The sequence below is a fragment of the Glycine soja genome, chromosome 8, assembly GCF_004193775.1.
Source record: "Glycine soja cultivar W05 chromosome 8, ASM419377v2, whole genome shotgun sequence".
NCBI lineage: Eukaryota > Viridiplantae > Streptophyta > Magnoliopsida > Fabales > Fabaceae > Glycine > Glycine soja.
Window position 1 is genome coordinate 14160665 of NC_041009.1, and position 18184 is coordinate 14178848.

Below are 18184 nucleotides of genomic sequence, written 5' to 3' on the forward strand. Positions count from 1 at the left end.
TTGTTTCAATCAGACGGAGGATGATTGCGGCGTTCAATTACAAGTATTTAGAAATTAGAATATAGTGAAAATTACAAAATGTCTTTGATTACATGTCAATCATATGCAGCTTTGCACACGTGACACATTATGCTCATCATCAAAGTCTGGCATATTAGTATAGATATATATACCTTAATAAAATCGATCATCTAGCATTGCTTATGTATGCACGTCTACCCTACGAGACCAAAAATATATGTTCAATGTAATTAGCTTATGTTACATGCATCTTCTCCATTCTCCAAGTTTCTGTGCATTGTTTTGGAACCCAAACAGGCACCTATGACCTACCTTCTCCTCAGATATGTTAATCTATTATATACTAGTATTCTTCAAGCTTGTTCTGTTGTTCCCACGTCACTCATTTTTATTATATTCTCATAGTTTGGTACACTGAAGCACATATTCTCACATAGCGTGACACATGGTTCTTAAACAATAATTTAGAGAGAGGGTTTCCTGCAAGGAATTTTGGACGACTTATAGGACCACACCATCACTGTTGCCACACCCCCTTCTTTTTCTTTCTTTCTTTTTTCATCATCTAAGCTTATTTTATTTATTATTTTTGTTGTTTATTATCATTATTCTCCAATATATTCGGCGGAGTCCAACAATTACGGATCCAATAAATCAGGAAACCTTACCCCTTTGGAACTTTCCTAACTAACCTTTGAAGTGTTATGAGAGCCACTGATTAATTCACATAACCAACATTTTTGCAAGCTCCATATATAAAAAATGAGTTGTGCTTGGTATAGTATATGGTAAATTTAAATTGTTGTCTACAGCTATAATTGTGACTTCAATTCGTGATTACATAGTAAGTGTTGCGTCAGCTGATTTTTTTTTTTGTTGCAATTATCTTTAAATTTTGCAATTTTGAAGTGTCACTACAATTGTAGCCACAATTTCACACCTTATTGACATGTGTAACGTTGTGCATGCTACAGACACTACTAGCAAGAACTTAACATATCTAGTCCATGGGGTTGGTGTATTTTGATGACATTTGACCATAGGATATATAGATTTAGCTAACTTTGCTGATGTTGTTATTTAACTTTGCTAGCTGTAATACAAGGGAGGTTTGTGTTGTGTGTGGTCTTTTGTGTGCAATGTGTGTGACTCGGACTTAGTTGCTCATGCTTACCTATGCACTTCTGAGGCTAGAAAACCGCGTTTCATGTCTCACCAAAATTTGTATACCTATAATAATTATGCTTGTTCTTAAATTTTGATTGCAAATGTTGTCCTTCCAAATGAAATCAAGGGAAATGTTGGGCCATGAAAATTCGGCTTCTTAATTCGTGAAGGGCTATGCACAAAAATATTTAATAAAGGGAGCAAGGAGGGGCTGAGCCTGAATTTAGCTACTAGTGTGTGTGGACTAAGTGCAGAAGTTGCGAGGTGCATGAACTTCTCCTCTCCACAAGAGGGGACGTCAATATGTACAGTGACATCAGCAGTTATCTATTTATCCTTGGGAACGTCTTGTAATTAGCTTCTGAAAGCTGCAGCTTTTTGAGCTTAATTACAATGTGGTTGCAGTCAAATTTGTTGAATCGTGTAGTATTTCAACTTGACGGTTTAGTTTTTTTAGTCAAGAGAAAAGAAATTAATTACTTCATATAAAGTGATTTTGAATTGTATGATAATTTAGAATATTATTTTATATTGTCACATGATTAAACTCGTTAGTTAAATGGTACGTATCTTATGGAAATTTTAATGAATTATTTGGATTAAGACTTTGATTTGCAAACATGATCAAATAATCAAATTCAATTTAGTTAGTGAGTTATCTAATTTTATTTTAAGGTGTTTTTTACTATCATATTGATTAAAATATTCACTAATTATTTTAATAATTATTTTTCGTTGAAGAATCTGACTAATCAGTTTTGCAATTAATACTGGTAATCGATGATCTTTGAAGTGCATAAGAGAATTAAATTAATTATTTATGATGGATTGTTTAATGCCATTTTTATTTAGAATATGTTAGACAATTGTTATAAACTTGACTTTGTTACTTTGAACAAGTATAAATAATTGAAAATAAAGCATTTATTGGACTTAGTTGTATCTAAATCGAATCTCAAGATCCCCTGATTCAAATATTCACGATGATACTTTGATAGAATTATCAGTAATTTGTAAAGTTAAAAAATACTATTATGCATGATTTAGATAATTAATAATTTAGAAAAAAAAAAGAATTCAGATGATGAATTCAAAAACATGCTTAACAAAATAAAAACTTATTAGTAAAATGCAAAGATAAAAGAGATTGTTAAATGTAACAAGAACTGAGATTGTGAATGCAAAATTTTAAAAGAAAGCAATTAGATAGAAACGAATATAAATTGTGCAATAAAACCAAAAGAACTCACAATTTAGAGAACTGAGAAAGAGAAAGAGACAGAATGCAAGGTATTTACTATTTAGTAAAGTACTCAAAAAGATAAAAGTACTTGAAATGTAAATAAGTGAGAAACTTAAATTCAAAAAAAGAAATATAAAATTTATATAAAAAACAATGTAAAAGTTGCAGGAAAAGTAAATATATAAATTCAAAAACAATTGAAATTAAAGAAAGAAGCGAAGGAAGAAATGCATATTAAAAAGTAAAGAACTTGTCAAAGTTAAAATTGCAAGAATGTAAATCAAAATGTAAGTATGGATGGAAGTGTAAAAAGAGTAGTTAGAAATAGAGTTTAATACTTATGGAGTGTATAATAATTTTAAATTATTATACAATTACAGGTCATCTTATTGTAACAGGCATGATTATTGTTACGAAGTGTGTAATAATGTAACTGTTTTTATTTTATTTTTACAGGAAGTGTATAAGGTACTGTTTCAACAGCTATACATGAAATACAAGATTCTTATTTATAGATTTTTAATATTATAACGGTCAAATAATACTATACAAACACATGCAAATACACTACGAATTTTTGATATATTATATATCTCTATCCATGTGCTGATAATAACTCTTAACTTGAATCTACCTAAAAATTGTTTTATTTGACGTTTAAGAGGTGTATTTAATTAGGATTTTAAATAATATTTTTAAAAAATTATAAATTTTTTTGAGGTATTTAATCAAGATTTTTAAATAATAAAAATAAATTTTGTGGTATTCAATCAATTTTTTTTAAAAATTTAATAAAGTCCATTAGTATTCAATTAAGATTTTTTACAACTTAAAAAAATAATTGTAGTATTTAAAAATATACAAATTTCGATAGATTTCTCCTTAGGATAAATTTTAATGAATTTTATGAGACTTTTTATGAGAAAATATATATTAAACAATCTCACTCAAACCTTTGAAATTTCATGAGACTTTTTTTCTTTCTTTTTCTATAAATTGATATATTTTTTTTTTCATCACACATAATACTCTATCTTTTTGTTGAAAGTTGTATAAATTTTTTATTCTTTTTATCAATGGTCAATATGTCCTACAACGTGTGATATAAAAGATTTTTCCAATTCTTTGAATTTTGGGACATCTTGATTACATGCTTATACATATAAATAAACATGAATATACATGAGAAACATATAGTTTTAATGAATGTGAGAAGTTGACTCATGTATAAGCAGATAAATATATAAATGAGGTTCGGAATAATTAGATATATTTTTTATTTGATGGGATCCTTATTGTGGGAATGATTACAAATATCCATACTATTGGCAGACATTATGGTATATAATTGTTATATAATTAACATGATTGATGATTGAAAGAAAATGAACCTATTGTGTTTGTAAATATGTTAGGAAAAATTGATTTATTATGTAACAGGTTTAGAGTTTTTTGTATAAGATGAGTTTTATTTAAAGTGTTAGGTGGATAAAATTCATGAATTTTTTATCAATAATTTTAAATATTTTTTAAAATTCACAAAGTCTTTAAAAATCTTAAAAATTCAAAATGATCTTTCAAATCTTACGAATTCATATTTTGTAAATCCACTAAAGAAATACAAAATCTTAATCATAAAAATGTTTTTAAAAAATCTTAAAAATTATTATATTCTTATAAAGTCTTTTAAAACTCACATAATTTCTTTAGGCTAGACTTCTTTAAAATCCTTATCCAATATATCCCTTAACTACTTTTAGGACTTTCATTTTTTTTTTTCAATTTTGATCTTGAACTTCGACTTAAAATTTCGATTATTCAAACTTCAACTACAAATCATGGCTTTTGAAAATTTGAAATGAACCAATTGAAGTATATATTTTTATCACTTAAGAAATTTTGTACATTGACCCAAGTTATAACACAATGCTAATGATGCAAAATCGGAGGCTCTTTTAGTATAATGTTTCGTATTAATTAACTAAAGTCATTCAATTGTAAACCCCCCAAAAAATTGTAATTAGTGGTGTGAAAGAAAGGATCATGTATTGAACACGTTTTGGTGCTTATTTTGTAAATTATTTTTGTGGGTAAAATTGAATATACGTGGGAACCTATTGAAGATGTTGAATGTGGGAAGAAAAAGTTTCCTTTAATTTTTAGGCATACGTATGCGACCGGTTGATAACATAGTTTTTCCATTATATATAATAGTGCTTTTAACAATTCTAATCAAATCCTCAAGCTTCTATGGTGCAGTACGTGGGAATAAAAAAACTACCAGAAACTTGTGTTACGTGATCCGATGTGACTTCCTGGAGTTTATAAATCAAGTATAATTTAGTATAATTTATCTTGAAGCTATAATTTTATTGCCTAATAGCATTTCCAGATTAGCAAACGACACAAGTTAATTCGAGTCCTCGTGCTAATTGAGGAATGTTGGACACTTTCGGAGGCTTATGAAATTCAGTTGGTACTTTTTATATATATATATAAATTTTATACACCTAAATAATAATGCTTATTAGGTAATCCAATAGATCATGTTGCTCGTCACCCTCCATTTCAAAACAAGATGAAAAGTTTCCCATTTACGTGCAATTTTAAATTCTTTTGTTGCACTTCCATTCTCTTTATCCACTGGCCACTCTGATAGAAGTTGACATTTATCTGAACCAATTATCTCGTTGCTGCCTAACATATATGGAAATCATAAACTAAACAACCAATAGGCAAAATCAACATTACATTTCTTTATATTTGTATATTCAATCCTGGGACTGCTTTTCCCTCCTTTTCAACGGGTTTTCCACATAGCTCGAAATTTAAATTCTATCTATATATGCATGACATTATCAAGGTATCGAGGTTATAAACAAATACAAAACTTTAATCAATAAAAATATGGTATAATATGGTTGAAAGATAACCTTACTGTAAGCATGTGATTAGAAATTCAATTTACAAATATTTTTGTTTATTTAAAATAATGCTTATTAAAAGAAATTAATCTCTTAAATAGATTTTAGTATATCAAATGAGTAATCTTTGAATTGAGAGATTAATCTTTAGTTTATGACTAAGAATAATATGAGTGATTCAAAAAAATTTGAGTTAGTAATCAGTATATAATGTAACATAATTAAAACATAATCTTATTCCTTAAACATGAGATCTAAGGTTTAAGATTAAATATTTAGATTTATTTATATAGGAAAATATTTTTAAAAAATAAATAAATTTTTTAAATAAATTTTAGTACATTAAAAGATTAATTTTTAATTTTGGATGAAGAAGTTAATCTTTATGACCTAGGCCTAGATCATCTAAAAAAATTTGGATTATTCATTTTATTTATTTTTTTAAAGAAAATATTAGGATGTTGTGTTCACTGTTCACGTAGCAATCAGTGGGTCAATTCCAATATTCCCCTGTGCATGTGCAGGGGAGAGAGTTAAGCTTTGAGACGTTTCTACAGTTGAAAGCGGCGTTCTCGGTTTATATAAGAAATATTAGTCAATTTCTGTCAGTGCCTCTTAGGACTTTGGAATTCATGTAGAAAGGTGGATTTAGAGGCATCGTTGGTCACAACAGATTCTTCCCACTTGTGGCTGTGAGAGCTTCACAAACGCAACATTAATATCTCACTTTTGGGTGCACATAGAGGTTGACAATGAAATCTTGGTGAAATGCGGCTTCAGTTTTCACATTCTACCATGCCTGTAAATGACACTAAATTACAGGCATGGTTGCTTCAAACTAGGATCCAAGGAAAATGACAATTTGTAAAGGTTAAATAAAGTGGAGATTAATTAAAACCTTACATATATATACGCATGTCAACAAATTTTAACAATGTACGTGATATGTTGCACTTTCTCTATAGAATTCTGTGAGGGGTGTTGGAGAGTAAGTTTTTCATTAATGGATTAGAAATTAGTAGAAGGGTATACGGAGTAATCAATACAAATAGGTAGAACTCATTAATGGAGATTGCCAATTACTGTAATTATTGTAACTTTCTGCACTTGTACAGCTTATATCAATACAAATTTTACTGATCCAAAAATAAAATAAAATACGGAGTAATCAATAAGATCATGTATTCAAAGTGTTAAAGTAATTTTGAACAAATAGGTAACTTAAACCTAAAAAAGTTCATTAATCCTCTCTCACACTCTTCGATAATGGCTCACACAAATTTTATTTTTGGTAGTAGAACTCATTTATTTTATTTAAGGGTAAATAACTATTTTTGTCTTTAAATATATAGAATGCTGACAAATTCGTGCATAAAAAATAAAAATTCAAGTTTTAATTCTCGGAAATGAAAAAACTATGACAAATCCATCATTTATTAACTTTCGTTCATCATTGTTAATGAAAGAGAATCTACGTGACATATTTATGGACGAATTTGTCAGTCCTCTATACATTTAAAGATGAAAATGACTATTTATCCAAAATATAATTTAATCTTCATTTTCTTTCCCATTTTTAACCGTTACAAGCATATGATTACAACAAAACTTAAAAAATAGGAAAATAAATATAAGTTAGAACAAACATATGCATAATAATAAGCATAATATTGATTAGTATGCATAATCTATTTATTACTTTGAAATTTCTAATGTGATAGTACTTTATCCAAAATATGAGACTCAAACAAAAATGTATGGTCATTAAGTTAATAATCCTTTAAAAAAAATGAGACTCAACTTGATTTTGTTACTACCTAATGTTGTTACAATAAAATTTTTAGAACAACGGAAAAGTTATGCTTATTAATTAATATTATGCTTATTATTATTTTTGTTCTAAATTATGTTTATTTTTCTATTTTTTTAAATACTTATTGTAATGTTATGCTTGTGACGATTAAAAAAGAGGAAAAAAATGAAGATTAAATTATGTTATGTGTAAATAGTCATTTTCATCCTTAAATGTGTAAAGCATTCGTTCATAAATGTGTCACATAAGCTATTTTATTAATGGTAACGGACAAAAGTTAACGAATTAATGGATTTGTCGCACTTTTTTATTTTTGAGAACTAAAATTTAAATTTTCATCTTTCGGGAATGAATTTATCAGCATTCTATACATCTAGAGACAAAAGTGATTATTTATATTTTATTTAATTTAATAAAAACCTTGGAGTGCTAAGGCATCACTATAATCACAATTATTTCAACTATGTCAACATCAAAAGGAATAACAATTATATGCCAAGTAGAACTCATATTTAGTTGAAGTCAAATTAAAAAAAAAGACTAAAAAAATAAAATTGACCCAAAGTCTAAAATTAAAAGATAACTGACAAGTCACAAGTGAGGCAAGGTAGTTGGACTTTCACGTTGATGACTTGGAAATAAGTCGTTAAAAGATATATAAATTGAAAAGGTAATGAATGCAAAATGTCAAAACATTTTTTTTAATAAACAAGCTACTTAAATTAAAAACTCACTAATAACTCCCTCCGGACTAAGTCACACAAATTCAATTAACGGGATGTGAATTTAACTTTTCACATAAACTAACCAAAGAAGATAATTTGGGTGAAGATGGGGGGGGGGGGGGGGATGAATATCAACATCCCCAAAAAAGTATCTTATCTTATCTTAGAAAGGGCAAGGCATATATCTTATCTAATATAATACCAATGTCAAAATCTATTAAAAGTGACTCCAAATAATTATCCTTTTGACGTGAACAAAAAATGTCTAGTATGCATCAACAACAAAAAAAAAAGAAAAAAAATGTCTGATTGGTGTAGCTAGCCAATTACATGTGGCACCTTTTAATATCCTGAATGTTACATCCTGTTATATAAGATCACCTCTGGGAATCTTGGCCTTGTAGTGCATGAAATAATGGCTACAACCTACAAATTTACAGATCTTGTAGCATTGTAGTTTGTTGTAGCATATACTTTTGTGAATATTAAATGCAGTATTCTTATGCTTCCAGTTGTTTCGAAGTTATGTAACAATTTAATATAGAAATTAATATAATTGTTTTTCTTTTTATTGGAATTTTGAAGTATCCTTTTGGTTAATTGAGCTAAACTTTTGATGGAATCTTGGCCACAAAAATTGCTCGTAACACGGCGTGCTGTTGATTGTTTGATGTAAACGTAGCTGCATACCTTATCCTAACAGAAGGTTTAGTTTATGTGGGGTTGAAATTCATTGTAGTCCTATTGGTAGTTGTCATGTGCATCAGAACAGACGCAGTTTTATACTCTACTTCTCTTAGTAGTACTTAATGATATTATATGAATGACTCATGGAAGCCTCTAGAACAAAAATAAAATAAAATTGTGGAATCTAATTTAGTTGTTTGAGTAGTCTACCTAGTTCTCTAATTTTTTTTTGGGTACATGAGTCCGATTTTTATGAATAAAAAAATTATTAGAAAAAGGTAAATACTTTGTAGAAAAAAGAAATATATATATTTTAGTTGAAACTTGAAACATTCTTAAAATACTTTTAAGATTGTTTTCTCACCCATATATTCGTATGATATATTTTTAAGAATGCTGTTTTTATTGGTATGAAATATTATAATATTTTAAATTTATAATTTATAATGTAAATACTATAACATTATAATTTTAGAAACTTATTAAATATATTGTTAGGATCCATAGAATACATGTGACATTCTAAGTGACACCTTAAGACATGTATCAACCTTCCACGTCAATCCTAGAACATGAGTACAGATGTTCAACCCTTCACAACAAACCGTCTATCTCTAACATCTTTTCATTATTCTCAAGGCTACACATGATCTGTAAGTAACAATGATATGTTAGTAATCATTTTTAAGCTACGTGTTATCTCTAACTTTATCTATAAGTTATCGACCATTATCGATCAGTTAATAATTATCTGCAAAAGTTGTAACAGTCCCTACAAATAAGGACCTGCAGCTCCATTCCACTCCTATAAATATCAGGTTCCTTCCAACCCTCTCTACACACTAAAACACCACAAAAGCACACCTGCTGTCATACTGGTCTATATACTCTCTTATTCTCTTAACTCAAGTATTTACTTCGGAGTCAAAGTCTTTTGTTTTATAAATTTTTTTGGATTTTAGTAAGTACATTACATAACTATTATAGTATTAAAATAAATTATAGTATAAATTAGTAATGTGATAAATTTTTTTAAAAAAAAATAGGAAAAGAAAATATGAAAGATAAAAGTGATTGTATAAAAAAGTATTAAATAATAAACTATATGATTTATTTATTAAATATTTTTATTTTTATATTTACGGGATAAATTTATTATTTATAAACAAGATTTAATATTAAATACGTATTTTAAAAAATAATTAACTCTTATAGTAATGTATATCTAATACGACATTTTTAATAAAACTCAGGTAAATGAATTATTTTAGACTATGTTCAATAAAATTAGTTAAAAATTAAAAAATTATATGATAATTGAAAGTTAAAAGTTGATAGCTAACAAATTTTATGCTAATTTATTAAATCTTGAGCGATAGCTAAAATTATCTATTAAAATAATTGAAAATTTTGTTCCTTTGACTCATTCGATGCCAATAGATGTTTCTATCTTACACACTCCTCATATGGAATGATCTTTGCTTCTTTTAAAGTATCTTGTGGCTGAACCCAATTTTAGAAGGCTGCCATATTGTAGTTTGGGGGAATAGTCCCGCTTGGAATAAAAAAGAGTAGTTAAAAAAATTGTAAAATGATAAAAAAATATATTTTTTATATAAATTTCTGTTGTATATTTTGAGGTATTATAATTTTAATTTTTTTAAAATTTTAAACTCTTGCAATTTTTTATTTATATATAAATTATTTTAATTACATTTTTAGTTTTAATTGTTGAAATTTTTTCATATTCTACTATATTAATCTTATAATGTATTTTAAAATATTTTTCATCAACTTTAAAATAAATTAAAACATATACTTAATTAGATATTATGCCTTTATTATGTTAATTAGCATAATAGTTAAAATAAATAATTTAATATAAAATTATTTAAAAAATAATAAAAATAAAATTTAACATTTATCATTGACAATTTTGTGAAGTATGATATTGAAATAATAAATTTAATATTATAAAGAATATAATAGTTAAAATAAATAGTGTAATGTGAAAATTGTGTAGGAGGACTAAGTGAAAATAAATAAATAGATAACAAATTCATGTTTTATTTAAAAAGTGTAGTATGAAAATTTAATAAATATTTAAAAGATAAAAAATGAATAAAATATAAAAAATCATAAACTGGTGTTTTAAAAAATATTACTTTAAATAAATTTTAAAAAACTTTAGAAACTATTAAAAAAATTATTTATCAAATAATTAAACAATTTTTTTGAAATAATAAAAAAATTAAAAATTAAATAAAATGACTTATCAAATATAATCTAATGAGTGGTTTAAGTGTTGATGGAGATAAAAGAGGACTTGGGTTCTATTTTCATTAATTATTACTATTTTAACTATATTTTTAGAATTATAAACCACTTTATCATATCACTAGTCCATATAAACAACAATCATTTGTCAACATCAGTATATGAATACATCATCATCAATTAATGATTAACTAATGGTCAATAAATAGAAAAATTAAAATTACATATTTTTTAAAAAAATTAATGCATCAAAATTGTAAATTTAAAAATAGAAAAATTAAAAATTGAGAATATGAATGTTAGGAAGACTAAAATTATAATTTATTTTTTTTTTCTACTAAGAATATACTACATTCCTTCATTTTTAATTGTTGTGTTTTTTTTTAAAAAAAAATATTTGTTGTATCCTTAGTTTTCATCTAATCTTTACTATTTCTGGAGTAGAAATGAAAAATGATAAAAATATAAAAATCTATAATTATTTTATTAGAATCAAGAAATTTTTTATATTAATTGATTTTTTACGTAGAAATCTTATCTTAAAAAATAGATAAAAAATAATGAAAAAAGTAATTTCTTTCTAAGAACAAAAGTAATGGGAATAAGTTTTGTTTCTCTATGCACATTCTCAACAATCAAACTCATATTAAATAACATGTTTAAAGAACCCAATTTTAGTTTTTTTATCAACTGTGCTAAATCTCCTTAATTTCTTCTTAATTTTAGCAACACAAATACTACACAATATCGTATGTCATACAATAAAAACACGATACTGAATCACCGTTCCACGTAGCAATCGCAACATTAAATGCCGCACAATATCTCGTTGTTTATTTTTCCCATATGAAATGGCCATTGTTATCTCCCTCTCATTGTGTGGCCAAATAGAACTCTGAGTCTGAGGTATTCGATGAAGCTGCAGTTGAACCAGACATAGAAGTTCATGATATGGGCATTGCAAAAAAGTATTGGTACGAGAATATGTAGTAGTACTAGTAGCTTGCTTGTGTGGGTTAAAAGACACATGACAAATTTTGTTGCAATCTTCTACTAACTTGGAATTAATTTCTAGCTAGTTGGTCACTATTACTGCCATATGTTTATTTTTTTATTTTCACTTGTATATTTAAGGTTAAAATGTAATTTTAGTTTTTTCTTTTAATTTTTTTAAAATTTATTATTTTAGTTTATTTTTTAATAGATACATTTTATTTTTTATTTTTTAAAAAAATTATGATTTTAGTTCTATTATTTTTTAATTAACACATTTCGTCACTTACTTTTAAAAAAATTATGATTTTAATTTTTTTTATCAATTTCTGTTGTCTGTGTATATTTTTTAATAAGTTAAGTTTGTAAGTAGTTAAATAATTAAAAAAACATTTTATGTGCATAATAAATAATTAGTTGTTAGGTCATGTTTATAGAGTATATAGAATAACGTTTAAAATTGAAAAAAAAAAATTACTGATTTTTTTTTAAAATAAAATGTATCAATTACAAAATTAGAAACTAAAAACATACATTTAAGAAAATAAAAAACAAAACTTACATTTTAATCTATATTTAATTCGGATTTGTATTTTGTGGTTCCGTGTCAGAGTGATATTGCCAGCACTAATGTGAAATTAATTTTAATTTAGGAACAATAATTTAGACTAGGGATTTCCTATTTTCTCATGTAGGGTAGATAATATAACTGTATGAAGATGATATTTGTTGACTAGAATGTGAAGGAAATCACGTAAAAATTGTAAATTATTACAAAATGGTTACTTGCCAAATTGAAAGTGTGGAACCGGAACATTTCTGCCACCTTTTTACTGCATATCTGAAATTATGCAACTTGAAAGTATATTTAACTCTTCCTTCTACCATTCTTTCGGTGGGTTTAATAATTGTTAGTAGATACCAACTTATATTAGACCACGAAATGTCGTTACTGGTCAAAGTAAAATTGTAAATCTGGAGTTTTATTCTAATGCACTTCTATAATTAGCCATTCATTTATTATTGGTCCTTTTTTAATGATAATAATGTAACTCAATTGTTTTAGGACTCTCTTTGGGCTAATATATATATATATATATGTGTGTGTTCACTGCACTTGTCCATTTTCACTTTTCTCTATATTTATTTATATAAATAGAAATCACCCAATTCCATAACCTTTGGCAATTTTCATAACGTCATAAATAAAGTTTTAAATAAAGTTTAAAGAGAAAAAATCGCGTGTAACATGTCTAAAGGCCTTGGCAAACCTTATAGTACTATTGATAAATAAGAACAAAATTATGGTAAATAATATCGTACATTTTCTCTTTTTGCAAATCACAAGCCATTTTTGCTGACTATCTACTAGCAAGAAACACGCAGCATGTTTTAAAATGCATATCCAAATCAAACATTTATATGGGAAAATAATGCAAATTGAAATGGAACGAAGTGTAAAATAACAAATTCGCTCTCTCCTTTCTAGATATTAAATTTCGAAGGTTTATCTTATTAATGATTACAAATTCACCATTTATTCCCCTTAATTTATCTTCACATCTACACGAGGGTGGGGGAAATTATTAATTCTTTCCACGTAAACATAAAATGTACAAAGAAAAGGAACATCACATTTTGTTGACTAATAAAAAGGAAAACTTACTGTGTTGAAAAAACAGAAATTAAATCTGACGGATAACTAACTTCCACATAAACAAATTGGTGGTTGCGATGTGTTGGACAAGAAATAGAAGAAATCAACTTTAATATTTATATAATGTAATATAATATGCTTGTTGGTTCCCTTTCCTTCCACAGACATATTCCATTGTATGGACCCAACACCAAAAGATTCATCAACAACGATAAACCATAAATCAACTTTGTCCTAGCTATCCTTTCTTTATGGGGGTTAGTTAGGTGACTGTGATCGAGATTTAATCATACAATTTTCTTAGAATTGAGTTCTGAGAAGAAACTAAGATCGACGATTTAATTATTCATTTGCTTCTTATATATATTTATATAATTTTTACATTTTAGTTTCTAGTTCCTGTATTCATACTTTTTAAATCTGTTTTAGTATCCATAAAGACTAAAACAGATTAAATAGTGTACGTGTAGGAAGTAAATCATAAGATAATATGTAACTATAAGATGAAATGAGAAATTAAATCAATTATGTTTTGTACATAGCCATTGTATTTTGTAGCACTCTAAGACCCTCGTGGACAGTGGACATGATGATGTTGAAGCCATGACAGGGTCTGACTGAATGCTCAAGTTGGCTTCAATTCAACATCACTGTGGGAAGCACAAATGGGCACTCCCTAATTCTCAAGATAAAAACAAAAAAAGACCATGACAAAAGCTGCACTATGAGTGAAGGAATGAAACCCCATTGCAAATTGCAGGAGCACTGAACAAACTACAAAAGACATGCGTTACATGCCGAATCACATTGGTACAAAACAACTAAGGGGAGGAATTGCCAATAATCTTATAATTACTAATTAGAGGGACTTTCATGTTACAAGTTGCTTCTTGGCATGATGAAAAGTTTCATTTTAAGATGAAAATTTTGCACCGGTTGGACCCTCCAAGCACAGCACTTTGACATGTGGAGAGCCCCTCCACAATAATGATTGAAGCTAACGAATAAAAGCATAATAATACTACTATATCGTTTGTTTTGTTTTGTCAGACCCTTTCTTTGGGCTCTATAGTTGTGTCAACTTATTTTCTCCACAATCTACCAATAAAAACCCCTCCAATTCCCTTGACTTTTTTGAAAGCTCTATTTTTCCTCTCTTTCATTTCACCAATCCAACGAGGCGATTTAACATCATAGAAATATCAAAGCTTCCTCTTAATTTTTTTTCTCTCGTTAACAATCTGCCCCGCAAGTTCCAAATTGCAAGGCTTGATGCAAAGTTGACTTGCTACCAAATATACCTGAAGATAGATAGATATTCTGGCCACGATTTGACAGTTATTTATATTGCCATGTACGTGTATCTTACTCATCGTTTCAGCTTATGGCGGGCACTAGATGCTCTCGCCCAATTGTTTGGTTCTGATTGGGTACTCACTACTACTACTACTCACGATTTTAACATGTGCTACCCAACCACCAATCTTCCCTTAGTGTGCTAGCTAGCTACCATCTTTTGCAATATCTACAAAAACTTTGAACTGATCAAGACCTATTCATGTTCCATGTATGAAATTTCCTCATTTTAATGCGATTTAACAAAAAAAGTGTAACACTAAAATTTTAGGACATGCACACATAAACAAATATTTTTACTACCGAAAGCACGTGAAAATTAAATTTTATCGTTTATAATAATCTTACTTATTTTAAGCATAATTATCCTAAAAAAATATAGATAATTTCGGAAGAAAATGAAAAACAAAATTTCAAAAGTATTTAACAGTAGTATATTAATATATTTTTCCTTTAACTGAGGCTAAATCAATTAAGTAAAAAGGCAGCTGAGCTAGTCAATGAAATGAATTCAGAGGCCACCTTTTGATATTTATTTGTTCTCTTCTCCAACAGCAGCATCATACAAATCATTAGAAAGACAATGATTTGAAGGAAACTATAGAGACAAATTATTAAAAATAGTGAAAATAAGTATCATTAATTATTCCTGATATTTACAACAACAGAAGTCTGATCGTAGTAATGATGAACAGAAGTAGTTTATAGTAAACCGTAACCACATAATATCATAGTATATCACATTCTATACTGTGATATATTATATATGTACCTTTTTTTTCATCTAATATACTTTACATGCACATCAAGCGAAAGAAAAAACAGAGACCAGCTGAGCTTCATTGCTAACTACACCCAAAAGCTACACGCTGGTCCCCAAAACCTCTCACTCAAAAGTAATTAACCCCAAATTTTAAAAAAAAAATGAAGAAAAAGTAAAAATAAAAATCTGCAACAGAAAAGAAGAGGAGTAGATTCCGGGGGCGTATCTGCAAGCATCCCGCAGTTAAATCTCTCCTCCCAAAGTGAAAAAAAAATCACATTTTTTTTTTTTTACCGTCGTCACCCAATAATTGAATTCAAGCTTGTTTCCTCAAATCCTTGGAATGAATAAAAGTACCGTGAAACCCATAAGGAACTCTGGAAGGAAGCTTAACTGAAGCCTCAAGCTTCAAAGTTTTGGCATTGACAATCTGCAGCTCCGATTTCCACTCCTTCTCATCATGCACGAATGCGAGAATATGGCCATCGTCTTCATCACCGTCGACACCATTTGGAAGAAACAGAGGCTCCCCTCCGAACCTCTCTTCGCCATACATGTACTTCTTAACCTCCCCACTGAACAAATCAACCTTGGCAAAACCCGAAACCTTAGGCCACGGCTCCGCAAGTGCTAAGTACCCGAACTTCGTCTTTCTCCCGAGCTTGTTTCTGTTGACCATCCCGGCTTCCAAGTTGACTTGTTCGGATTCCGAGATAATGGGTTTTCTCGTGGACTTGCCTGTCTTCAAATTCAGCCTTATCTCCGACAAGATGCTCTTCAAACTCTCCTCGCATTCGTTGAAAATGGAGTCCGCGGGGGTCATGCAGGAACCGATGACAACGATCTCATCATTTTCCGGCTCCTCCCAGGCGTTCCAGAGATGGAAACAGAAGCACTCGGGAGCATCGATCCATTTCATATCATTTGCATCTTTAGCATTCTTGTCGAGAATCCCGAATCTGGAAACCTTGTTCTTGTCGTAGACAACGGGGGAGCCTCCGGTGATCATTTCTGATAACTTGAAGACCACCTGCTGGTCGGGGACGACGACGAAGTTCTCGGTGATGGCGAAATCGTGCATCATGGTGGGTTCTTTCAAGGGAATTTCGACGTCGGGGGATTTGACGCCGTCTGGGGAGAAGCGGAAGTACTTGAGATATGGCTTCTGGACGACGTCGTAGGAGAGGGCGTGGAGGTTGTTGGTCACGGGGTCGAGTTTGGGGTGAGCGATCATTGTGGATTTTAACTGGCCGTTAAAGTTGTAACGGCCGACGGTGGTTAAGTCGCCGTTGGGTGTTATGCGGAGATGGTAGGGTAAGTCATCTTCGGACATGGCTAAGAGATGGTTGTTGAAGTAGACGAGGCCGGCGTTGGCGACACCCATGCCGTGGGACCCATCGACGAGGCCGAAGAGGGAGCGGGCGTAGAAGAGGAGGAGGCGGGCGATGCCGGAGTGGCCGTGGAGTTCACCGATGGCTTTGGGGAACACGTGGCGGCCGAGGCTTTTTTCTTGGGAGAGGCGTTGGGTTTCGGTGAAGCGGCAGGCGTAGCTGGCGGCGCCCGAGTGGAACTTCACGGCGTGGACCATGCCGTCGCCGTCGAAGAAGTGGTGCCCAGCGACGGGCTCGTAGAGTGGGTTCGCGCCGTTGCGGACGTAGACGCCCTCAATGCATTTGGGGATTTTTCCGGTCACCGGGAGGGACTGATGCGCCGGGTGCTCCGGCACGGGGGCGAAGTTGCCAGCGATTTGGACACGCGGGTCGGCGGTTTTGGGGAGTGGGTGTTGCCGCTCGTGGGAGACCAAGGCTGTTTCGACCATGTCTAAGGCTGAAGCTGCTGCTTTCTGGAGAAAGTTCCATTTTTGAGGTAATGGGTGTTTTGTTTCGGAGGGAGAAGTGATTACTGGTTTGGTTTCTCTTGCTGGGCTGGTGGTGGTGGTGGTGGTGGTTGTTGTTTTTGTTGTTGTGGTTGTGGAGGTTGGTTGGTACTTTTTGGGGAAGTGGAGTGTTTGAAGGGAACATGTGATGGTGTTGGAATTGGAATTGGAATTAGGATAGGAAGGAAACCTTTTATTTAAGGTTGTCGGAGAAGATGTCGGAAGAGAAGGGAGTGTGGTTTTAATCCAAGTGTTTGTTGCTGATGATGCCATGGTGAATGGTCGGTTGAAGCAATAAGTTGAAAGCTTTGTGATGAAAATTTGAAGGTATTTTGTTGTGGTAAAAGGAAGTAAGTAGTAGAAAATGGTTTGTATGGAGGTGTGTGTATTGAATTTTGAAAATGGTAAGAGAGGTGGTGGAGGTGTGTAAGGGAGTGAGTTGGGGAGAGTGGGGAGTGAGATATGGGAGTATATATAGTGGGGGGGGAGGGGGGAAGAGATGAAGGGTGAACAGAGACATGTAGGAGGAGACCACGTGTAGGATTAAGAAAATGGGGGGAGGGGACTCATAAAAGGGAGGATTGCCAATAAGTGAATGGGACAAGGTGGGACATAGCGGCGTGAAACTATGCCACGACCCCCCCTTTCTCTCTCTAGTATAGAGAGTGCTTATAATATTAAA

General features: G+C 30.4%; 1 protein-coding gene across 1 annotated transcript; it reads right to left on the reverse strand.

Moving 5' to 3' along the window:
* Nucleotides 1–15539: 15539 nt before the first annotated feature.
* Nucleotides 15540–17959, reverse strand: LOC114422164 (9-cis-epoxycarotenoid dioxygenase NCED1, chloroplastic-like). The gene has a single exon (XM_028388385.1). The coding sequence runs from the start codon at nucleotides 17773–17775 to the stop codon at nucleotides 15943–15945; it is 1833 nt and encodes a 610-aa protein (XP_028244186.1). The 5' UTR covers nucleotides 17776–17959; the 3' UTR covers nucleotides 15540–15942.
* Between the last annotated feature and the right edge of the window lie 225 nt (nucleotides 17960–18184).